The sequence below is a fragment of the Mesocricetus auratus genome, unplaced genomic scaffold (assembly GCF_017639785.1).
Source record: "Mesocricetus auratus isolate SY011 unplaced genomic scaffold, BCM_Maur_2.0 Super-Scaffold_100013, whole genome shotgun sequence".
Classification (NCBI taxonomy): Eukaryota; Metazoa; Chordata; class Mammalia; order Rodentia; family Cricetidae; genus Mesocricetus; species Mesocricetus auratus.
Genome location: NW_024429196.1, coordinates 21,795,201 through 21,821,446, shown reverse-complemented (window position 1 = coordinate 21,821,446; position 26,246 = coordinate 21,795,201). Strand labels below are relative to the sequence as shown.

Genomic DNA, 26,246 nt, shown 5'->3' with positions numbered 1-26,246 from the left:
ATAATTGACTCAGAAAACCAGTAGGTGGGGCATGAGTGGGGAAGTGGCTGAAGAAGGGGCAAGGGAGTGGTCAGATTCACAGGACCTGAGGAAATACGGAGGCGTGGGGCAGGGGTGCTGGCAGCCAGCCTGTCACTCTGGAGATGGGAACCTCATATACTCAAAGGACACAGATAGAAGAGTGTGCTCTCTCAGTCAGAACTGGGGTGTCAGTGTAAACTCATTCAACACATATAAATACAAGCATCATCAACACACATAGACATACACACAGAGACATACACACCTGATGAGACCTGGTTACAGCTATAACCCCATAACAATGAAGTCACTTGCAATAAATAAGTAGGCAGACTTTATCCCAGATTCTGATTGGGAATTGATAAATTGCTAGAAAGTCTAGAAGCATATAGGGAGATATAGTTAAAAACAAAAACCCTAGTTGATAATCAGACGTATTTCTCAAGAAACAAACAAAAATCAGGAGAAATTGTGGTTGGAAAGCTCATATGACTTCTTTATCTTAAAGTCTGGAAATAAAACACTCTGTCACATCAGCAAATATAGGCCTAGTAATATAATTTTAAAACTTCTTTTAGATATACCAAAGACTATCTGAAATCTTAAAAACTTTGCAGACACTTCCTGGCCCTGTCTTCTTTCAAGTCTATTGACATTGTAAAACATGCTCACAGTGATCTGTTCAGGCTGACAGCTTCAAAACCGCCCCTTGGCAAGTCAGTTATTCCAAGAGGCCAGCTATCACTCAGATCTTTTGTGGAATCCACCTTCTGTGCTGGTTTTAGAGTCCAGCCTTAGACAGTACAAATATTTATTCTAAGAGACTTTATAGTGCTCCACTCCACCAACTGAGCTATCAAAGAGAGTTCTAAGGAGACTTTCAGATCAAGAGTCCAAAGATACTAAAAAGCTGGCTAAGTAGTCAAAATTTATAGTTAGCAAATAGAAGTGTTGTGTGGATGTTTTCTCCAGAATGCCTTCCCTCTTTAAGGCATGTTCCTATTAAAAAACAAACTTTCATTTATTCTATTTGTGTGGATTGAATTCAGTGCCTTAATGCAAGCTACATTGCATTAATGCAAACTCTACCTGTGTAGAGCTCTTGCAGGTTTTAAAAATATTTATAATATCTAATACAATGTAAATACTATGTAAATTAATGACTTAGCAGTATTGTTATTGATAAAATAAGAAACACCCTCATGTTCAGTTCATAGGCAATTTTTCTTCCCTGCCTTCTCTTCCCCTCTAAAACCCTCTGTCCGCAGTAATAAGCACTTCCCTTTTCATGTCTCAGGCATCCTCCCGTCTTCCTCACACTGCTGCTTACAGACCACTCACACACACCATGGAAGACTCAGGAAGTAAATGAAACCCAAGTTTCTCCAAAGTTGTAACTAACAATTGCTGGGGAGCGGGGACTCTCCCTGCAGCGGGTGCTTATGTGTGATGGCTTTTCAATGAATCTTTCTGTTGAGTCACCCACACTCCTGTACTGAACCCCGACAAACACCCTGGTTCACTGAGCCCAACATAGGGAGAATTGTTTCTTCAGCATTTCCTCAATGCCCCAACTGTGAGGAACAGACATTCATTTCTATCTCCCCAGGAAATGCCAAACAGTAAGGCATAATTGGCATGGAGGGAGATTTGAAACCCCCGACTATTCTAACCAATAGTATAATACAGCCATGGGTATAGAGTGTCCCCAACTCACTTTCTTTGAGGGTAGTGTTCATGTAACTGAGTAGCAAAAACAACAAAAAGAAGATTTACTAAAAATGTTATTATTCACAAGCACTAAAAATCTGGCCCTTCCAAAAATGTACCTTCCACTGTCCCAGTGAACTGCTTACAATTCTGACTGTTGTGACCTGGAGGACCAGTGGCTTCAACCATGCTATGTGCGCAATGCAAAATAACATTTAAAGCCACGGATATCTTAGGGTGAAATTATCTGTCATGTAAGTTTTCAGACTCAACAGACACATGGAGAGGAGACATACCTGATGTCAGAGAGAATTGTCGCCCAGGGGAGACCTGGAAGCTATCATTTAATCTCTGAATTGAACAATACCACCCCTAGGTCTACATATCCAAAAGAAACAATCAGACAAACATGGCTGTGTGGTCCAAGCATTGGTGATTTTTATTAAGAATAACTTTGGTTCTAAGAATTCCACCCTTGATTCTGTAATACTTTCCAATAAAAAAAATTATACAAGAGCAAATACAAAAAATATTAAATTATGAAAACAAATCCATTAAGGCTCCCTTTATATATATTATGTACACTCAAACAGGTTGATATTCTCAGAGTAGAAGAATAAAGTCAACTGTCATAGCTTAGAAAGCAAAACTACTTTACTAGCAGGAGACTACAAAACACATGTCTATTTTAAGAAAGCTAGGGAGTGGAAAAATGGAGCCTTTTTTCCCCTAAAAATGGCTCAAAGCACAACACTGCTCAGATGTTGACAAATGCTCAGGGTTTGGAATATACAGTTTTAGGAGCAAAGAGAGTGACAGCACTCTATAACACAGGCTCCTAAAAGCCTCGCTACCTCACTACCTCTGCTCTGGGACCCAGCAGAAGCCATCACTTCATACTATTCTTAAGTCCTCTTTTGGCCAGACCCCATAGCACTAACCACCAAGGAGTATCGCAGGTCTGAGTGCAACCAGGAAGGACATGTTTGTCATCAACCTTTCCCCGGTGGTGTATGAGCTCCTTGGCCTTAGGAACAGAATCAGCCCTGTTCCCAAGGAGCTGGTGATGGCCCTTGAAGATCCTGTCAAGCAGTGGAAGTGTTTTCAGGATACACATCCAAGAGCTAAACTCTAGTTAGAGAAAAAGGTCTGAGCCAGTCCCAAGCCTTCACCCTAACACCTGACATCATGACTCCATACACAAAAAGAACAATCAATATGCATTGGAGGCGTTTTATCCAACAGCCAGGAATGATCTTTCTTTTCTCAAAAAGAAGAAGGATGACAAAGTAGTCACCATTCCAATCTTCAAACAATTTTGTCTTCAGCATCTCATATTTTATTTAGATGACATTTTCTGGTAAGAACAAGAATCCATTTCCACTGTAATCAACTCTTATGTTTCTCTATCTAGCAGTGAATTATCATCCATTTACTTCGTAATCACACTTGGTTGGAACATGGGCCTGTTAGCTGGCAAACTGAAGTGTTCCCACTAGTGAAAGCTAGTGTCTAGTGTGCTAATCAAGGATTCCAAAGCACTACATCAAGCATTATGTGCATCATGAAAGGAAAAACAAGTCTGCAGTGTAGAAATTGCTGGCTAAATCATCTCTATGATGAAGTACTAAATAAAAAAAGCGATCCCATGCCTGCAGTATAAAATATATTTTGCATGAGAACTTTCATAGCATTTGTAACTTAGATGTCTCTTTGAACAGCATGCTAGCTAGCATGAGGAAACTGAGCAGCTATGCCCAGCACCTCAGCTTTTCCTGAGAGATGCAACACAGTAGTCAAGACCATCCCTACCAACAGCATCATGCTGAGAGAGCGTGAAAATAGTCTTTCTTCACAAGAAACAAAAGGGGAAAGAAACATGTGATCATTCACCAGAAATGTTTCAAGCTAAGAGTCTAAGATACTCAAAATGTAAAAAGTATAAAGTTCTCCACTAAAGTCTCCTAGAAATGGATCTCTGTTTGTATCACATACAGTATCTAATGGCCTCATCACTCTGTCTTCATGGACACCCCTCTACACGGCTCTCAGGAGAACTCAAAAGATCAGGTCTCTCCATGAGACACAGAAGTTGAGTAACACCCTCTAGTTTAATCCTCCAAAGAACTAAGGAATTACTTCATCTAAAAAGAATAGCTGAGCAAGAAATGACTAACACTGAACAGAAAGCCTATAATATCAAAACAATAAAGGAATAGACATGATGTACCTTCTTGGAAGTGGAAAGGCAGCATGTAACATGTCATACTAAGAACAAAGAAATTATAGTAAGTTCATGATGTGTGCTGACATGTTAAAACTTAACGGGTTTCTGAATTTCAGTGTCACCCAAAGTAATAGGTATGGTTAGACATAAATGTTAAATGCTAACATCTTCCATTCTTAATTTGTAACGTGGGGGGGAAATATACATTAAACAAGAAAAATTTGGGTTCTCAAAATGAAATACAAACACTGGATGTAACAGATGAAATGCATTTTGATGCAATCAAAATGATCTAACAGCTAACCAAAGGATTCCACACGATTTCTTTAGTTTTCAAAGGAACAAGGCTCTGTGTTCCACTAAACTTGGAAGAAAAGCTGAGTAGCACAATCCTCGAGTGTTATTCCCGTGTCCACTTCCTAGTGTTCTTTGCTTGCTTTTGTTTTGCTTTGTCTAAAGTCTCTAGTCACAGATCCGTGAAAACTTGTGTGCTGGTCAATATCTTTCATTTGGCGAATGGGAATTGTAACTGTCAAAAACAATTCATCTAGCTTGATACTAAATCAAACCCGATTCTTTTGATAGTCAAAATTCTCGCTGTCTGGATTCTCTTCCTCAGGACTTTGGCCCAAGATGAGTGCTGCAGAAGTACCTAGACATGGCTCCTACAGCGACGGTGGGGACACGCCAGGTCACAGGCAGTCTGGCCCTAGGACTCCTGGGCCTGGGCCACCTCCTGGCCTGTTCTCCTGAGATTGCCTTTCACCTTCACAAATTCCGGGGCGTTTTCTTGCTCTTCTTGCAATTTCTGCTTCTCAAGTTCAAGCTAAATGAATTTCAAACACAAGAAAATTATTTATGTACTGGGAGGCTTTTAAAGAGAATCCCAACTTTCAAAGAAAGATGTGTACATAACCAGAAATTTTTAATCTGTGCAAAAGCATGAACCCTATGTTTGTTGTCACAAGGTTCTTGAGGTGACAAGAAGAAGGACAACATGCTGGGCTCAGCACACAGTTGCTCTGGGGTCCTTCTCAGAGAAATAACATTATGTTTGATTAGAGAGATATTTCTTCAACTTTTTTGGTGCAAGTGTGTGCATGCATTCTTGTGTGTCTGTGTGTGCTGTGGTATGCATGCCTCTGTTTATGTATGTTCACATGACCATGTGTGTGCAGGTCTGTGAAAGGCTGAGGTTGACCTGGATAGTCTTCTTCAATCACTATCCATCACATTCCTTTGAGGCAGGGTCTCTCAGTTGAACCGAGAGCTAATCAACATGACTAGTCTACCTAGTTGCTTTGGTCTAGGATCCCTTGTCTACTTCCAAATCCTGGAATTACAGGCTGGCTACCACATTTACATAGATTATGAGGATCTGAATTCAGGTCCTGCTGCTAGCAAAGACTTAACCCATTGAACATTCTTCCCAGCCCCTCTGATTTGCTTTGACCTCTAGCACCTCTTTTAGGTTCCTAATAGAACTTGAGTCTACCTCGAATGGGATGTATGCCTTCTGCTGCATTTGCTTCTTGTTTCTCTCAGGGTACACACATGCACATCTGGCCTGCTGGCATTCTGTTCTCAGAGCCAGAGCCCTACCTGCTCCAACTTCTGCTGCCGCTTTAATAGCTCTATTTCCAGGTCAGATTTCTTCTTCTGGGCTTCTTCCTCCTTTTGCTTTATCACTTGGTCTCGTTTTCTCCTCTCCATCACCTTCTGCAATTCTGGTTTATTCTGAGGGGCAAGACCCCTGCAACAACAACAACAACAACAAAGGTTGAAATATGTCAGTTTAATGGACGTCTCTCTCAGGATAAGAAATGTAACCAGAGGTGCCAGCTGCAGAACAGATGGACAAGGAATCAGCCAGACTAGAGTATCTATTACTAAGCCAAATGGTTCTCCAACTGCACTCAGACACTCACCAGCATGAAAGGGAAGCCAAAAGCATCTTTCAGAGAGTTCATAAAGTCCATAAACTCAATAAAAACACATTGAGCACCTACTATGTGCAAGGCACTAGGCTTGCAAAGGAGGCCCGGATGAGTGGGGAAGGCAGGCAGCAGCAATCTCAAACAGTGGGTGGGGGTAGATCGTCACAATAGAGATGAAGATGCCTAGAACATGAGACTGAGTCCACCTGAAGTCACAAGCCTCAGCCTTTAGCCTCATGTCCTGAACACAGCTTAGGATAGGCCATCCTCGAAAATGGCTGAGAAAATCCCCCACCTTTCATTTTTCAGATCTGACAGGGGCTCTCCCTCCTTTAAAGACGCATCCGAGGCTATTCCTGAAGGACTGAGGCAGTGGAGCACACACCCTCCTAGCTACCAGGCAGCTATCATGGAATTATCACTCTTATGTGCTTTATGATACATACAAGAAGTCAGACTTCAGGGAAACTCTACATTCCTGAGAGAGAAACTACGTGGTCATTTCTTCAAATGGGGAAAAACAAAGCTCAACAGACCATCCCTGAGGAAAAGCTTGGGGTGAGCTGACAGTAAGACCCGTCAGCATGCTCTCAGGCGGCCTTTATAAACCATGCTCTGATTCACCTTCCGTCTTCCCTTCAGGATTTACCCACCAGCCCCAGCTTTCTAAGATTCTAGATGAAACTGCCTACCTCTTCCTTACATCTCCATTATTTACTTCATTGACAAATAATAATCTCTACTTGATATTAAAATGTACATTTCAAATAAAAATGAAACAACAGAGCAGGAAAAGCACTCCACATCAGAGGCAGAACAGGTGTGTGCTAGCTGGTTACACACTTATGCTATGCTCACATACACATGATCAGCTTTCCACACTCAATGCAAGGTAAGCAGGGGGCCTGCATCCTCCCACTGCTGCCTACCTGGCCTGGCTGCTGACTGCTGCTCTGCCCTGTGGGGACAGTAGTCTCTAAGGGTTCTGTCAGCTCATACTGATGAATCAACAGGTACTTTGCTAAACACCTTTTAAAGAATAATTTCCAGGCCGGGTGGTGGTGGCGCATGCCTTTAATCCCAGCACTTGGGAGGCAGAGGCAGGTGGATCTCTGTGAGTTCGAGGCTGGGCTGGATCGACAGCCTCCAAAACAATACAGAGAAACCCTGTCTTGTAAAACAATAACAACAAAAAAGAATAATTTCCAAAATGTTGCTCTGATTATTTAAAAAAATCAGCAACATATGAAACTCATGGACTTTAAAGATTCAATTTTCCTGTCAGCTGTGCGCAGTTTTGTTCCTGTTCCTTCTTGGTAATTGTGAAATAAACCATAAAATAATAAAAGCAATCTCCCTCCTTTCATTAGAACTTATAGCAATTTTCCTCTAACCAACTATGTGCTAATGAAAATAGGGAAAGAAAAGATTATATGTTATTTTAATAGTGTATTTATTATCAGAGGTGGAATATACCAAATCCTCATTCTCTAAACACTGTCACACAAGACAGGACAAACCAGTTTATATTTCACATTTCCTAAAAAATTACACACACACACACACATCCCACACTTGATTCTGGCATCTCTCCTACCGAGACTTTTTAAAATCACAATAAAATTTTAAAGTTGCTTATTTCACCATTACCAAGAATGAACAGGAACAAAACTGCACACAAGGTGACAAGAAAACTGAATCTTTAATCAGATAATTAAAGTCCGTATGAGTTCCAAGTATCACTAACCAGGTAGGCATGAAGGCGTACTGTACCCTCAGCCCCCAGAAGGTTAGAAAGGAAGACTGTCCTGGGTTACATAGTAAAATGCTGTCTCAAAGAACCCAAAAGTATCATTAAGGAATAATGAATTAAGACTTTCTCAGTTTTATGAATATAGACGATCTCAATATGAAACTGTAGACAAAATTACATTTTAGGATTAAGAATTTTGTTATATGAATAATTTAAATTTCAGAGGCCTACCTATATTTCACTGGAAAAATTAAGTTCAATTATTAATAATTTTTTCTGGGTTATACCAAAGTTGCTAGGCAAACTCTGATTTATGATTCATTAAGCTGATATCCATTGCAGCACATGGGCTTAACTATGTTAAGTATTGATTTTCTGCTCAAAGATTTTACAAAATGGAGATGGTGAGATAAAATATTTAGTGATAAAAAGACATTGGAAAAATGGTCCTTCTGTGATAACAGTCAGGAAGTCATATGTACTTAGTTTACATCTTACCCCAGTACATCACTTAACTTTCTATGTTGACGAGAAAATGAAAAACTCTCTGTAGGCTTGCTAAATTGATGTCAAGAGGCACAGATGTATCTGTCTGAAGTTTGTAAGTAAGCCCTTCATCCCTTGAAAGGAAATGGTGGGTTCCCCTCAGGAGCTCTACTACATTAACAAGCATGTCCAACACCATCATGACTGACCAGTGACCAAGTCCTGGTGGCCAAGTCTGCCTAAGACCAAACAACTCCCACAGGGCAACCTATGACTCTTGGAGTCAACAGAGCTAATTGTTTAATTATGTGCAGGTGTGTGTGTGTGGGTGCGTGTTCTCGAGCACATGTGCAGGTGGATATGCATGGGAGGGCAGGTGCCTAAAGAGAACCGGGGTGCAAGATCTCCTGGAGCTGGGGTTACAAATAGTTGTGACGTGACTGACATGCATGCAGAGATCCAAACTTAGGTCCTCTAGAAGAGTAGCAAGTGCTCTTAACTACCAGATATCCAGCCCCAAGCACTGCCAATCTTTAAAAGGTCATGAGATGTATCAGTTCTCATAGAATTAAAAGTTGAATGCATATCCCAAAACTCTCTGCCCTCTAGGCAAACTGCAGAAGCATCGTTTACATTGTATTCTTGGGGTAGGTATTGCAGTTTGAATCTGAAATCCCCAACCCACTCTCAGGATTGGGTTAAATCCTATGCTTATTTCATTCCTATTATGTGATATTGGGATTAAAAATTTTCAAATGTAAATTATGAAAATATCAGGCAAGCTTTTGCATCATGGGTACTGAGAAGGCAGATTAAATGACATCGATGTTCTCTATAACTACATAATACGTTTACAATATTTTAAGCCATCAAGCATATAATACTTACTACCAAAGCAACAAGCTAATACATATGAATTATTTTAATTTAAAAAGGGAGATTGGGAGGCTTTAAATTTCTTATTACATACACTTGGCTTTTTGTGTATGTGCGCATGTGTACGTAAACGTGTGTGTGTGTGTGTGTGTGTGTGTGTGTGTTTACAGATACCTCAGTATGCATGTGGAGACCAAAGGACAACTTGCTGGATTCACCTTTCTCCTACTATGTGTGTGTATCAAGGACTAAACTTGGGTCATCAGGCTTGGCAGCCAGCACCTTTACCCACTGAGCCAGCTCACTGACCCTGTGAGGCATTTTAAGACAGTTCTCCACCGGAAGGACAGCCTTCCAACCAGAGCTCTCCTTCTAGGTCATGGGATTGTGAGTTCATTGGTTTTGGCTTCAGCACAATCGAGGGTGCTGCTGGACTGGTATTTACGACCCCAAACACAAGTCTAGACATTTTTCATACAAGCTTAGCTCCTGCCTGCTCTGATACACAACAGAAAAAAGAAATCGTGGATTTGGTCTTTGGTCTTCACATGAGGCCAAAGCAAAACCAGGTCCAGCGATATTTAAAGCATATCACAGGTTCTAAAGCAACCCTGCCTGGAAAATGTTGCCTGTATTTGCTGGTGAAATGGTCTAATGAGTGGGCTCCTAACTGAGGGGCTGATTTCTATAGGTTCCTGTTCTAATGTTCTGTTCTTGGGCCTCCAATCCCTTCCAAAAAAAATGGTGGGGGAGGAACTACCCCAGCTAAACTCTAAGAAGCATTTTAGCTGATAAGTCAATAAAATTTGTGAAAAAGAAAAGTAAAGCAAAAGTCAATCTCAGTTTTACCAATTACACGTTTTCTAGATTGCAGGCTATAAACTAACCTACCAAAATATTATTAGCAGCCTAGACCATATTGTGCTAAACTTAGGACTTAAAGCAACAAAACCTGTCTCTCTCTTTTAAAAAAATTATTCTTTATTAATTCTTTGGGAAGTTTACACCATTCACCCCAATCCTACTCACCTCCCATTCCTCCATATCTGCCCCTCACCCCTGTAGCATGCTCCTCCCATAAATTAAAAACAAAACAAACAAGCAAGCAAACAAACAAATCACCTCACTCCTCTGTCTTTCCAACACCTTTTTGTTTATCTTAGTGGCACTGGGAGCTGCATGCAGTATACCCATTTGTCCAATCAGCCCCACCCACAAAATGTTCATTGCAATGAGTCATTGGCCTGGTTCAAGTCCTCCGGCACACCATCATCACTGGGCCCTCACCGAAACTCCTCTCAGATATCCTGCGGCTATCATTCCACAGGACCAGTCCCTTCACATGTTCCAGCAGGTTCTAGATGGGGTAGATGTTAGGGTGGGCCAACCCAAGGCCCAGGATATGGGTCTGGGAGTTAGCTAAGCTGGTCAGTTCAGGTCACTGGGACTGTCCCCTCTAAGAAGGAGCAGAGACAGCTCTCCTAGGCTCATGCCATTGGGGCCAGCTCTCCCATTCCCACGATTAAGGTTGAGACCATCTCTCCCAAGTGCGGAGGGGCTAACACTTCTGCTGCAGGGCCAGTGAGGGTCAGGGGTTTCAACCTGGATGGTTCCTATTATCTCATGTGGTAACACAGGCCATGGACATCATCACAGACCCCAGCTGCAGCAGGAACAGGGACCCAGACATGCTCTTAGCAGCAGCTCAGACATGGATGTGACCATGAACTTGGTGGAAGCACAGGGCACCCAGATCAGTATGGCAACATGACCCTTGGATACTCAAAATACCTGGCTAAGGGCTAAGGTCTGTCTCAAGATCACAAAAGAGTTTTGGAATAAAAAAGAATAGAAATAAAAGATTTACAGCTGTTTATAGAGATAAAGACAACACTATAAATTAGAAGAAGAGGCAAGCAAACAAGAGAATCAGGCAATTAACACAAATCAAATATGGAGACTTGACATTTGCATAGCTCCCCATTCTAATCCCCCAAATCCGCCCATGTTTAGCTTGCTTTGAGCATCTTTCTTTGGGATCAGTTGTAGATTTTTTTTCATGAAGGCTTAGCAAAGAGTGCTAGGGGATGAGTAACTACAATCTCACAAATCTGAAAAATAATCATGTAAAACATATTCATTCTTCAATACTCATTCTGCATCTTTAACTGTCCCTATGCACTGGTCTGTTCTAACAGTACTTAAAAAGCAGAAGACCTGGGCTGGCAGGATGACTCAATGGGTAGAGTGATTATTATGTAGGCATAAGTACTTGGGTTTAAATTCCCCAGAACTCGCAATAAAAAAGAAAAATCCTAGTCACAATAGCAAGCACCTGTATCCCCAGCACTAGAAAGTGGAGACAGTCTCATCCTAGGAGCTTGCTGGCCAGCCAGTCTCAAAATCCAGAAAGCTCCAGATTGAGTGAGACACTGTCTAGAACGAAAAAAGGTGGGAAAGCCCCGATATCAACCTCATCTCTGCACATGCCATCCCAAGCACTTCATATAACATGCAATGATAAGTAAACAAACACGGATAGCAGGGACCCAGCCCCAGAATCCAGAGGCATTCAGGCAGAGACGGAAGTAACAAACAGACTGCAAATGAAGACTAGAGGTATTTTGCTTCCCCTCTAAAAATTCAACAGAAAGATGGTAATGACTTAAAACACTACAGAAAAGAAACCAATAAAGACACAAAGAAGATTATCTTATCTGTTAAGTCTAGTAAGTATCTCCAACTAGGAAACACCATCACAGGCAGGATTTGCATCTAATTCCTACACTGCCCAATGTCAGAGATTTAAAATTAAATATTATTTCTCTTCCACTAGGACACTCTCCTCTACCCTTATCCCAGCCTCTCCCACCCATGTTTTAAAACAGCATGCATGAGCTCAGCAAGTGAAGGCTGCCAAGCTCTACACCCTGAGTTTGATCCCCAGGACCCACATGGTGGAAGGAGAGAACACTGGTGCCTCCAAGTTGTTCTCCACACATGAGCACAAGCACAAACAAAATAATGAAGAATGCTCCTTAAAATATGCAAAGGGACAGGGGAAAACCCTGCCAGTGGCAGGCACACCTGCAGGAGCTTCACGGAGAAACAGCCTGGCTCTGGGATGCTCATTAAAAGGATGTCTTCAATATGGCAGAAGGCAAAAATCCCTTGAAGCCTTTGTAAACACAATTAAAATGAAACCTAGTTACTTAAAAAAATCCTGAAGGAAAATGATGCTCAAGAAACTGCCATACCTCTTTTGATTCATTAGGAGCTCTCTGTGGAGGTCTTGATGATTTCGGGATGTTTTGACAGGGTTGATTAACTTCTGGGGCCTAATTAATTCAGGATTGTCATCTTCTATGTAGTCTGGCTCGGCCATGATGTTTCTTGGACTGAGATAGGAGTCTTTGGGGTCAGTATCCTCAAGTGGGCTGTCTGAAACACAAAGAGAAGAAACTTTTACTTGCAGCCTCTTCTGTCAACACTTCCTGTACTGATGCTCAGGCCTAAGAGCTGTGTCCGGTCTGTCACTCTAGGACATGCTGTCCTCCAGTGTCTACTTCAGGGGCATACTCACCTCCCATGTCTACTTCATGCACATCACCAATTGATACTCCTAAGGATTAGAGAGCAACGGGGCAAAGTAAGACCTTACTCTGTGACCTCACTCCTGTGCGTGCAAACCACACACTGAGTTCCAGTCACATAGGGCACTTCCTGCCACTGCATCTCAAAGGCAACATCACAAGAAATACTTGGGTACCACCAGCTCTTTCCTCAACTAGCAAATGAATTTGCACTACTCAAGCCTGCATGCAGACAAAACTTGTAGCATCCACAGGGATAACAGGCAGTCTGTTCCCTTCCATCCACTCATCTATTCTCAGGGCTACAAGTGAGAGAGAGCAAAGAAAGAGAAGGTAGGTGACCTGGCAGCAAGATCCCTTTGGGGGCACAGAGAGAACATGCCCCTGGAAAACAGAACAACATGCTGACATTGGGGAGAGCCACTTAACCCTTCTGAGACTCCCTCCCTGGCTCTCTCTAGGTCTTTCTGGAACTGTCCATTCTATGACCCTAGTGTTTTGCACACCCTTCAGGGAGAAACTCTCCCAAAGAGCAAAGCATCTGTCTCCTTTCTTAGACACCTGTAACTAACCAGCACTGTGATGCCTACAAATGTGACTACTATTTCATGACAGAAGAAAAATCCCACCAGGGGCCCGAGCAAGAGGAGCAGAACTGACTGCATGGCAGAAGCCAGGCATGGCTGGCGAGTGAGTGACTGCCATGCATACCAAGATGCATTCCTTGGTGCTGATCCCATCCCTGCTCCCTGCCCTCAGAACAAACCAGACCAATATTTCATAATAATTAACAGGAGATTTGTACTTGCCTGTCCCTGTTCAGTGATTTTTATTTTCAAACTCAAAATCAGATAAGGGCCTGACTACAACAACGGTTTCCACAACCTGGCCTTCTCTGTAAAGCCCACAGTTACTACTACTAAACCTGGTTATTTCCTCACTTACTAGATAGGTCAGAGAACCACTGAGTCAGAGAACAGGGGAATGTGTGGGAGGAAGAGCCACACCTAAATGGTTCTTACCCCAGCTCTGTCACCTTCCTGATACACACACCACAACACAATCCAGATACAGGGCAATCGCAGGTTTCTGTCTATTCTCTGTAAGGACAAGGTCCACCTCTCCTCCAGAGTTAATCCCCAGCCCCTCCAGGAACATGGAGGGAAATATGGAAATATTGGATTAACACTGAATGTATGAAATCTGCACTAACCAGAATGGCAAGAGCTCCTCCGGGAACAAGCTCTTAGTCCAATGCCAGCTTCTACGATTACTTCTGCCTGGGAAAGACGCCCAGCACAGGTGGTGACGGGAGGACTGGGGCTAAGTGGAGGCGGAGGGAGGAGACAAAGCAGGGCATCTATCCATAAACCCCAGCCAGACACTGGGGAAGAGCAAACACGTATGCAGCGACAATCAAAGCAGGAATCCGAGTTTCAGTTATCAGTGATGTCTCCCTGAACCCCTTAGCTGTTACCAATGATGCTGGATACTAAGCTTCGGAGCCAAAACTAGGCAAAGTGACAGCAGCCAACAACTACCAGTGCCTTAGGAATAGAACAGCATGTACAGGTGCAGGGCCACATCTGACTCCAGCAACAACCCTAGAGATAAAAGATCCAGACTCTTCAACAATCAGAGAAACAAAATTTCATAACATGCTGGTGCTTACACTGCTAATGGCATAACCTAAAAATAACCTACAAGGCCACTAATCTCAAAAATCTAGGTTTGCCAAACTGCAACACCTAATGTTTGTTTACAAAAACTGCTGTAAAATTTTTTGAAAATAAACATATTAGACACACAAAGAATACATCAACTAAAAGAAAAATAGCTGTAGCTGCATCATTTTAAATATTTGAAGTAACACTGCATGAAATATTAAGGCTCAAAGCTACCAAATGAGGAACGCATGAAAGAGAACCCACATATCACCTAGATGCTGATAATATTGATAACTGAGAAGGCCTGCAACCTTAACCAAAAGGAGAAACACAAACCTTGTACATAGGGAGTGAGGGATCCCATCACAGCCAGCCTGACTTTAGCACTGCTGCTCCCGGGTAAAACGTGACCCTCTGCTTGAAATCTCAAATGCACAAGGCCCAGCTCTAAAGAGCCCAGAGCGAATTCATTCTAGTTAATCAGTAGACAAAGCAGGCCACCTGCTTCCATAAAAGGACCTGCTTCTCTACTCCAAACCATGACATCCATTCAACGCAGGAGTGACTCCAAAGGTCAGAGTGACAGAGGGAGGGAGGGAGGGTTGGAACAGGCTGAAGGCAGATGAGGAAAGAATGGGGTAGCCCTCAATTCCAGGTGAGAGGAGACTTAGACCAGCATGCTATAGCACACGTGTGTGGCCAGCCTAAGTGTTTATGGCCTCTCTGTTAGACTTTAGCTTCCTGCAAGGCCTCTCTGACACTGACAGTGGGGTGAGAAGTTAAGTAGGGTCTCCTACTACACAGACAAGAGCCTGGGGCAGTGGGGTGGAGCTTCCTGGCTTCTTCTCTAACCAGAGCAAACACTGTCTTTAATTTTCTCTGTCTTGGAGTAGAGGAGTAGGCACGGGAGCCCCACACCCAAATCCCATGTGTAGACTCTGAGTCTTCCGAGGCCCAGGCAGTAGGCGTGTGCAATGCATCTCCTGCAAACTACTGTAAAGGGGTTGGGAAAGGAGTGAAATGGCCCGAGACAACTTCTTCCTGTACCCTCATGGCTGTACCACAGGCTGGCTGGTGCAGGAGCTCGGAACTAGATAGGGTCACTTCTCCTTGGCTTTCCACCTGGAGACACAAGAGCAAAGCAGCAGCCATCTCTATGGCTTTCCTACCTGACTCTCTCCTCTGTCAGCCATCCTGTTCAGTTATGCAAGATCAACAGCGGAATTCTGATCACGTGGCAATGTGTCCGCCTCACAGGGCCGTGCTCTGACTGAACTGGCGTAAACACCATGCACCTTCACTCTCCTTGGTCTTCCTCCTCCAGGAGCCCTTGGCACTGCTGCTCCCTCTACTCAGACATGACTGCCCTTTTCTGTTCCACTCACCAACCCTCATAGTGAGCCAAATTTCACTCATCCTCTCAGATGCAGAGACATGCCATGTCTTCCGGGAAGCTTTTCCTAATTTCCTGACTGTAATTAAACTCTGGCCTCCAACAACTACAGAATCACCTTTCCTCCATTTTTCTAGCATGCATCAAATGTGTACTTCAGAATACCTACATATAACTTTTCATCCCTTTATTGCAAAGACACTGTTGTGCCACCTTGGATTTAGTCTATGGCTATTACTTAAAAGAAGTAACCAAGTCAGGGGAAAACTACCAGTAGAGGGAGCCCCTTAGCAATTAGATTTCCTTGGACTCTGGGAACCATGCTCAAAGGAGGGTGGGAGGCCTGCGGGGATTCTTCACTGAGCATCAAGCAACCAAGCAAGCTGAGAGTAAAGTGTGACAGAACAGTCTAAAAGTAAAGGGGATATTATCCTTACATGAAGCATCTCTTCTAGAAATTAACACAAGACATTCTCATCATACTGATGCTAGTGGCCATGCTGCTGCTGTTTTGTCTATCAAATATCAAGTCAAGGAAAGAAAAATCAGCGCTGGCTCAACTAGGGAGAAATACAGTGGGTTGAGATCTTAGACAAGCCTTACTATCCTTGACTTCAGTTCCCCGACTGTCTTTGAAAATGGAAGAAATAATGTGAAAGTAACCTGTTATTACCAAGGCACCCCCTCTTTAATCTCTGCTGTGAACATGAGTGCTTAAGTTGGAGCTATTACTAGCCAAGTATGGTCCACACCATTACCTATTTTATGAATTCAAATAGTAACAATCAGTGAGTATAAGTGGATACACAGGGGTGTGTATAGCTGTTCATGCTGTGCGAGTGTGTGTGAATGACATCTGTGTGTGGCGCACAGAGGATATCTTCGGGGGTCATTCTTCAAGATCTCTTCACCTTGTTTTGATACAGGGTTCACCAGTCAGGCTAGGCTGGCTAGCTAATGAGTCCCAGGGACTGCCCTGTCTCCACCTCCACTGCTGGGGTCCCAGGGATTGGCCTCTCTCTGCCCCACCCCTACTGCTGGGGTAGGGATTGCCCTGTCTCCACCTCCACTGCTGGGGTCCTAGGGATTGCCCTGTCTCTGCCCCACCCCTACTGCTGGGGTCCCAGGGATTGCCCTGTCTCTGCCCCACCCCAGCTATGCTATTTGTGCCCAACTATATGTGTGCTGGGGATCACACTCAGGCTCTTGTGCTTGACAATAAGCATTTAACTACCAAGTCCAACATTCGGTAGTTCTAAGACCACCATGCTTATAAACACAAGAGGCTTTCCGCACGTGTTAAAAGGTCTGCCCATCACATTATTGAGGTACTACACTGCATCCTGGTGGCTCCAGACAGTCTTTTCGAGTCAAACAATGATTCCCGTGGAGCTAAGAGAACAAACCCTTACTGTGCTGAGCTTCACTATCAGGTCATTCTGGCTCCATCTTTGTACATCTGTACACAAAACTAACCCTTCATGGTTGAAAATGAGAATTTACAGGTGATGACAATTTTCATTTGCCTAAATACTAAAATATCTGCTTCTATCTGGACGCCTTAAGACTTGAATTCTGGTATAAGGAGCTACCTGTTTTGTGGCGATGCATATGCCAGAGGCACACACATTCAGCAGGGCACACCAGAGCCAATCAACACCAAGCAACTGAACTTTTGAACTGCAACAACTACTCCCGGAATGCTAAAAGTATCCTGAGGCATTCTTTCCAATAATCTAGTCTCCACACTGGCACTAGAAGATTCTGGCAAATGCTAATAACACTGGGAAATTCAAGAAGCTTAAGACTGCAGACTAGAAAACTCAGGCATGAGTCAGCCTGAAATCCAGAATGGGCTTCTTGGATCTATGGCAATCTCCTCCCTCTGCCCCTAGATTCCCAGACACACAGGAAAATGAGTTAGTGCAAGACTCTCTCCCCAGTGGCACTGGCCACATCTGCCAATATCTTGAACAGCCTGGCCTTGAAACGAACCTAAAAAGTCAGTGTGGGATCAGAAGCCATCATCCAATAACCAAAAGCAAATTTGCCAAATGCTTGGAAGACCTTTGGACACAAACCTGCTATGAGAATGCTTGGGGAAAGACACCCCTCTGGGATTATCCAAGTAAACACAACGGCATTGCTTTTTCATATTTTGCCAAGCTCTACTACTGTTAGATGAGACCCCAGCATTCCCAAGTGGTCCATTTAAACAATGATGACATCTTGACCAGTTTGCTCACAATATGTTGCTGCCTAAACCCCCACAGAATGACGTTCTTGGGAAAATGTCCAAACTCACTTTCTCATCAGTTTGTTTCACCCCCCCTTCCCAAGTGTATTTTTAAACAAGGCACATACTTTATATTTAGAAAATGGGAAAAGGGGAAATGGGAAATGAAGGAAAGCAGGAACACCCAGAAGTCAGAGCATGTACTAAAAGCCATGATAAGCTAGACCAGTGTCAGGACCAACCAGGTGGTGATGATGCAAAACAACACCTGGGCGTATAATTATATGTACCCAACACTCATAAACAGCTCCTTATTTGATATGAGGATGATGCTATCTTAGGAGTGGATGGTGAAGGGAAGACATAGGCAGGGAGAGGGGAGTCCGGGGTATGCTGTTCATGTGCTAATTAATACCAGCTTTGGCTGCACAAGGTGCTCACTCTGAAGATCTATCAAATGGCACTTCTGGTCCCTGCCCTTCTCTGTAGGCATGAGAAACACCTCAGTAAACACAAATTCTATAACATTGCTATTAAGACTGTCAACTAAAAATCCATTAGTTGTTGCAAAGCTATTAGAATTTGGTCTTGCTAACAGCAGGGTATCTGAGAGAAGTTTTAGTGAGGGTCCAGTATTGATGGTGTACCAGAAGCCAGGGGCCTTGAACCAGACCAATAATTCATTACAATAACATTTGCAAGTAAAGCTCTTGGGCATAAGGATATAATGCACAACACACTGCAGCTTCCAATGCCACTACAACAAATGGATATGTGATGGAGAGATGAGAAAGAGAGGAACAAATATCTATCTATTTATTTATTTATTGTATTTTGTTGGAGGGAGGCTACAAGGGTTGAAGACAGGCACAGAATGATGGGGAAATGAATGGGATTGGGGTGTGCAATGTGAAATTCACAAAGAATCAATAAAATATTACAAAAAAAAAGAATTTGGCCTTGCATCTCATTACACGTGTAGGCATGGTAATACTATATCTAACCTTAACAGCATAAAATAGAGACATGTTAATACCACAATGCATCTTGGAACACTTTTATTCTGCCTCCAGCCCAGTGCCTATCTACTTTACCCATTTTGCATAAGGTTCCATTGAATATTACACAAAACATGCATAACATGTCCATCCATGTATGTATACAGTGGTAGAACTAGCTTGAGGACCATTAGTCCTGGATAGGCCCTCGCTTAGGTCATTCACCAGTTATATGATTTTGTTTAAATGGCTTACCTGCATCTCGGCTTTCTTAACTGGAAATCTGTGCTAACACTCCAACAGTTGTGGACTATTCTAGGTATAAGAAATATGGATGGGGAGCCCAGCTATCACCAAACAGTGCCCACCCATGCCCAACACACCAATTCAACAATAAACCTCTCCAGTAATGAGGCACTAGCAAAATGGGCGATGACAGTATCCTACAAGTCTGGTGTAGAAACCAAGTTAATACTGATGAACCCAAGCTTAGCCTCTTTTCAATTTTTCCAGTCTTGACCCAAGAAAAAGAAAATTCCTGATAGGCCAAGCACTGGGTGGATTTCATGCCTGCTAAGCTAAGGCCTGGGAAACCCCCAAGAAGTCCCCCAATCTCATTGATTTATTCTGATCTCTAACACTGAGTGGCCATCCCTTTCACTGAGATTTTTGGTGATCTGCTGCACATAAGTGAATGTCCTGAGCCCAGGCCAAAGACATAAATAAGAAAGGACTTACAGGAAAACAAGTATACCCAGTCCACATTTGCAATTTATTTAATCTCCCACATATCTTGTAGAATATGGTTTAATCACCAATTGGTACAACTCCAAAAAGACCAAAACAGACACAAGGGAGATCCTCATAGAGGCACTGTTTGTATAATATTCAAGGAAACCCTATGCAAAGGACACAAGCAGATAAGCAACTGTTAGCTACTGTAATAGTTTACATGTCTACATTCCATGCCACTGACTAAGTTTACTAGGCATGTGTGTTCAAGATGGAGTTTTGCTGTCATTGTGAATTTATACTACCATTCAACCTCAAGTTATCCAAATATACAGTGGCTACAGAAAAGAAAATGGTAGAAGAGAATGCTATAAGACTCAGATCCTACTGTGGATTCATCAGAACACAGTGATACTGCCGATGAGTAAGCATAATCTTGGGTTGTTTTCCATGAACACTAGCAGAGAAAATCCACCTTCTAGCCACTCAACATCCAACACTGTCCCCCCTCCCCAAAAAAAGGCCCTGTCTACTAAAAATAACCAATTATGTGAGCAAAGTCAAAGTAAAAGATGGCAATTCCTGAATAAGCCAGTTTTGATAAGCTGGATATTCAAACAACCTTAGTAAAGTCTGAAGACAAAATGCAGGGAATGGAAATGAAAGACAGCAGTGTTGGGTCAGGTGTGGCTCAGAGGCCGGGAGCTTGCCTAAAGAAGCTTTTGGTACCACAGACAGTATCACACGATAGTGAATACATAAACACTGCCCACATGCCAGGCAATGAGACAGTGTTCAGGAGGTGACTTGGATCCTTCAAGGGCAGAGTTATGACAGAGGGAGAAAAGGTTCTTTGGCCTTGGCAAACAATAGCACAAAAGCAAGAGCTGAGCAATGTGAGCAGACAGCTAGCCCACATGCGGCGGTGGAGAAACACACAACACAGTAGGATGGAGACGACAAGCCAGAGTCAAATACCCACAGTCTAATTAGTACCATCTGAGGCTCAAAAGCACAGGCTGGGTTATCAACCCCAGGAATGCATCAGGGATTAGGCCAGCAAATGGCCGAGTTGGAGGACTCCAAAGAAATATCACCCAGGGTAGAGTCTCAGCAAGCATCCCCCTTCCCAACTGTCCTCTGATGGCTGGTTGTGCCCCTTGGCTAATCAGATGTTCTTTCATATGAAATGTACTGGGCTCATGCCCCTCTAGGTCCATCAATGAGGAACGTGGTCCACAAGGCAGCCAAAGACAGGAAATGTATCACTGAAGGCAACAAATGCTGTTCTTCCTCCACTCAGTACCATTGTATAAGTCTCCGCTCCCATTGCTGTCATCATCAAGAAATTCTCTCAGCACTCACTGGCCTATGGCTTCCCTATGGGTAATGTTCTCCTCAACCTGTCCTCCAAAGCAGTTGCTGTCCACTGGATGCATTTGAAAGCCAGTCTTTGGGATCTGCACCAAAGCTTTTTCTTGCTTCATGGCCCTCAGTGATAATAGTATCCAAGAACAAATCTAGAATCTTAAAAACCCCCCACCCCCAAACTCTCTCTTCAGGCTGCAATGTGAGCCATTTCTAAAGTAAGCCTGAGGACCATCACCATCTTTCCTAGCTCAACTCAAAGTCCAACTATGGACTTCAGCATCCACCTCAAGACCAACTGTGCAGCCAAATTTCATTCCATTCTTTATTTACAGCAGTACTAGACGCTACCCAGGGACAAGAGTGAAAGGTCAGCCCTACCTTGCAAGCCCTACCTAGCTATTACTACAGCAGCAATCATCCAGGCAAACACAGGCTGGAGCTGCTCTCTACCGTCCACTGTTCACACCAGCCTCCCACTGGTAGAAGGTTCTAACACCACAGCAGAAAGAGACCACTGGCTCACTTCCATCATCACCCCCTCCCTTCAACACAATGCTGCTGGCCTGTGCCACACAAAGCATAAGCAGCACACTGTGACACCAGACTATCTATTAGAAATCTGGGGCTGCCAATTACTTGTGCCTTTGGCTGAGTCCCAGCAAACCTGCTACACCTCTGGTCTTACTCCACATGGATTTCCACAGCCCCACACAGCATGTCACACCAAGGTCATTTCACCAGTGTGCTAACTGACTGAGGGATCAGATATGCAATGGAATCACTAACCTCACCCAGTCCCATCTCTCGGTTCCTCCAGTGCCACTTCTTTATGTCCCTGTGGGCCACCGTAATTGCTCTCCTTAGGATCCTAAAATTAATTCTGAAATGTTCTTATCCTTCCTATTAAGTCAGAAAAGGAGAAGCCTGACACTTCTACATCCCTTGTCCTCAGAAATATCAGTTACACACTGTTCACGGAATGTGACCAGGCGCTGGTCATGCCGAGCCTTGAAGGAGGGCCTTGGGTTTGCAGAAGAAGCTGAGAACCAAGGAGGGCAGATGGGCACAAGCTTTGAGCAAGTTCCTCCTCTAACCTTGCCTCAGGTGCTTGGCACACGCTCTAGACAAGTTCTGTTTGCTACAGATCTCAGCAGGGAAGCCAATGTCCATTTTCCAGGGAGCAGCTTGTGCTTCTTCTGAAGAGGGTTCAATAAAATCCTCACTGAAAGTCTATCCACAGCACCGGGCTGGTGAGATGGATCAGCAGAAAAGGCACTAGCTGCCAAGCTGGAGGGCCTCAGTTCAATACCCAGGATGAGGAAAGTTCAGAACCAACTTCTTTGTGCTGCCTTCTGACCACCAGAGGTGCTGTAGCATCCACCAGGATGTGCAAGCAACCAACAAGGTTCTGCCCACCAAAAGATAACTAGGATTTGTGTCAGGTGCGAAATAAATATTTGTATAAGCATCAGCTTGTATAAATGTTCCCTGAAATAATTAGTAGTTCATTAATATGCAGCACATTAATCTAAACAAGCCTCCAAGCAGTTGAAATGATAATTAATGATCTTGTTAATAATTGATTACTTTATACTCACTGGCCTTAAAATTATACATATCACATAACGGCTGAGAAATGACTAGTGCACACTTTAGATTTAAGAGTTTCCTTTTCTCCGGCATAAAACAGTTTGGAGAAGTGTGAAGTTCAAGGGCTCTCAGTTCCACTGATAAAGCATTCTCTGGTCTAACAGTGTCACCCAGAGGCAAAAGGCACAGGTTGCAATCAGCAGTTGGCATTCTTCAAAAGAAAGCCCTGGCACTTATTCTATTACTACAAGGAAAAGAAAAATTTTTTAAATTCTGAATTGCAATACGAAAACTGGCAAGCAAATTCTAAAACATAATTAGAAGAGAGCCATTCTTTGTCCAGGTTACTAAGAGGCCCTAGTGAGCCACACTGGAGGAAGGACATCTCTGACCTAGTCCTCTCTGCTCAAGAGGCCCAACAGGGAAGCCCCTTGAGCAGGAGCACTGCAGGCAGACCCGAGACTAGCCCACAGCCGCAGGCTAAAGGAAGTGACCACAGTCATGCAGGCACTCAGCTTTGCTGTCTGTCCTGCTGTGCCCCATTACAGTTCTTTCCAAAAAGGGAAAACCTGTAACACCCAACTCCATTCCAAGGTAGGCTCTCTGATTCTACAAATTAAGAGAGGAGGGAGGAGGAGAGAAAGGAGGAAGAAGAAGGGACTGGGACCTAGGAGATGGTTCTTGAGGTGGAAGCACTTGCCAAGCAAGCCTGACAGACCATCAGAGTTCAGTGGTCAGAGCCCACAGAGGAAGGAGAAAACTGACTTCTGAATGCTGTCACCTGACCTCCACAGCTGTCTGACCCCACAAGAGCCCCGTGCCATGAGCACACACAGAGACGAAGACACCACCCCCCAGCACACGGGTACATGGTGAAGCTCAACTGAAAATAATCATTTGCTGGAGCTGTAACTCAGTGTCATGACCCTTGTCTGGCACGCGTGAGACCTTGGGTTTGATCTCCATCAATTGCAACCAAACAGATGAACAAGTGAAATTTACTTAACTGTACAAAGGATCCTGAGGTGCTTTGAGAGTTGTACACATCTTGGTAAAAGAGGAACTGAGCTCATCCATTGACCTCCACCAGCTTGACTTAGGACCAAGGACTGCAGAATGTCTGACACCATAAAGAGTGTCCCCTCAGATTCCACAGAGGCCCCAGGAGGCCCCAGGTGGGCCTCCACTCTACCCAGCTTGCTCCCTACAGCCCCTCTCCTGCAGGCCCCCACTGGAGGCACTCTGACTGGGTTTCCGCTTCCCTGGCCTATCTGCCCTCCCTCCACGTCTGAAGGGTGAAGTGCTGTGCCCCAGGGGTAGAGAGAACGACCGAACAAAGAGTGGACCTCACTTAGTTAAACCCAAACTCCAAATCCAGGGCCTCCTAAATATGAGACTAAAAACAGTTTTAAAAGCAGGGATACTTGGGGCTAGAGAGATAGCTCAGCAGTTTACAACCGGTACTGTTCTTCCTGAGGACCCAAGTTCCATTCCCAACATCTACACTGAATGGCTCACAACCTCCTGTAACTCAAGCTCCTGGGGCATCTGATGCCCTCTTCTGGCCTCTGTGGGCACTGCACTCATGTACACACACATGCATACTGATATAGATAATCAAATAAATCATCAGGAATAACATGTTCCTATGAAAACCTCATCATCTCATTCTGCAGCTTCCATTAAAATGAAATAGAGAATCTTGAATATGTAGCAGTGGCACAATACCATGTGTGGTAAGAACAGCTGATCAATGTTTATCAATCTTTGCACAAAGTCATCTAAAATGTGTACATTACAACATCATGACTTTCATTCAAGCCTAAATCCTAAATGCTGCTCTGAAAACAAAGCACTGATTACCCTTATTGCTTCCTTGGCTTTTCTTGACTTGTATTTACCTTCTCAAAATTCATGGTATTCTTCACCTAATCCCAGACATGTGAAAGGAAGAAAGAAAGAAAGAAACAAACAAACAAAAAAAGTGTTTACCCTCATAAGTTATTTTGAGAAGATATATTGGAGAAAAATATTTTACAACTTCCTTTCTGAATAATTGTTAGCAACAAGTAGCAAAAGGCCTTAACACTCTTAAACTGGGTAGGTCCAGTTCCAGAAATTTATGTAGAGAAAAGAGAAACATTGACAAAAATATCAGAAGGCTAGAGAGATGGCTTTGGAGTCAAGAGGACATACTGTTCTTGAGGACCTGAGTTCATTTCCCAGCACCCATGTCATAAGTGAGTGTTAAACCATTAAGGAGGAGGAAATGAAAACACCCACATTATGGCTCACAACTGCACCTCCAGGGCATCTGATGCCCTCTTCTGGCCTCCATGGATACCTGCACTCACATGTACAGACACAGACAGACAGACAGACACACACACACACACACACACACACACACACGAATAAAAACTTAAAAATAAAAAAGAATATTATTTCCAGCATAATCTGACAGTGAAAAAAGTAGAAAAAGATATTTAAATATCTAACAATAGAATATAATAAGCAGTAAAATTAGGTATCATTAAAATAATGAAAGGGAAAATATTCATGATACATTAAATAGGAGAAAAGCATCAAACTAACATGCCTTTTGTTTTGAGTGCATTTGTGTGCATAGAAGCTCAGCACAGAGATCTGCTGTCTCAAATGCCAGAGCCAGCAGCATCAGCACCAGAGGATACTGTCCAACGCAATCAGAACCAGAATCTCTGATGATGTGCCAAATAATCTGCATTTCCATCATGTGTGCTGGATACCTCACAATCTCTGAGGGATAGTAAATGTAGTCCTTGAACAGATGGGGAAACTGAGGCCCAGTGCAGGTTGGAAATAAGCCTACCAAGCTAATGAGTAATAGTGCCACAAAGCTCACTGCACTAACGGTGCCTCTCTCTGTAACTAACGTTTGGAATCCTGCTCTATGCTCTTTGCCCTAAATACAGAACATGAGGCATCTCAGGTATGACTTCATCTGTTTCTTCCTAGTACTTAGCACTTAACTATGAAGTTACTAATGGTCACTAATGCTAGCATCGCCATTGACACAGCTCTGATGAGTATCCTTAGCAGCACTGTTGAGGACCACACAGAGAGGTTTAGATGTAAGTGCACATTAAATCCCAGCCCACATCATCAGCAACTGAAATACCAAATGCTAGCTGCTAGGGTACAGTGGCCATGTAGCCAGCTCATAACCACTGTCCACAAGCCTCAGGGTCTACCACATTTAACGCTATACAAATTTCAATCAATTTGATTATTCTAGTTTCTACATTATTCGTTAATCTGAATATTAATGCAGTGCTTAAATATTTATACCATGTCACACTGTATTCACAGAAGTCAAGCTGGAAGGGAAGGAAGGGAGCCACAGTCATCCTGATGCTTCAAAGTCCTGATTAAGAGCTTTCCCTGGCACTTGTGTTACACAGCTCAGTCATTCCATTCAGGAAACTTCAAAGGGAATGAACTGGGAAGAGGGCAGATTGGGGCTGGGTCGTCCTGAAAGGCAGGAAGCTACACAGACAGACCAGAAGAAACTTCTGCTGGATTCGTTTTCAAGAGATGAATAATAATGCGGATAATTCATGACTGCACTCGTCCAACCAAAGGGATTCAAACAAGATGCTCAATATTCAAAAGAT

At 43.3% G+C, this 26,246-nt stretch overlaps 1 protein-coding gene across 5 annotated transcripts in view; it reads right to left on the bottom strand.

The window, feature by feature from the left end:
- Positions 1 to 2,147: 2,147 nt before the first annotated feature.
- The window catches only part of Fam107b (family with sequence similarity 107 member B), a 205,151-nt gene continuing 181,052 nt past the window's right edge, over positions 2,148 to 26,246 (bottom strand). For 4 of the 5 annotated variants that reach the window (XM_040755494.1, XM_005081251.4, XM_021233665.2 and 1 more), the window contains 3 exons: positions 12,268 to 12,451; positions 5,561 to 5,711; positions 2,148 to 4,784 (listed from right to left, as the gene is read on the bottom strand). In XM_040755494.1, the coding sequence (XP_040611428.1) occupies positions 4,668 to 4,784; positions 5,561 to 5,711; positions 12,268 to 12,451 (452 nt within the window). In that variant the 3' untranslated portion in view covers positions 2,148 to 4,667. Of the gene's footprint in view, positions 4,785 to 5,560; positions 5,712 to 12,267; positions 12,452 to 14,606; positions 14,701 to 26,246 lie in introns of those variants that run through there. The other variant, XM_013121386.3, reaches the window with a different exon arrangement.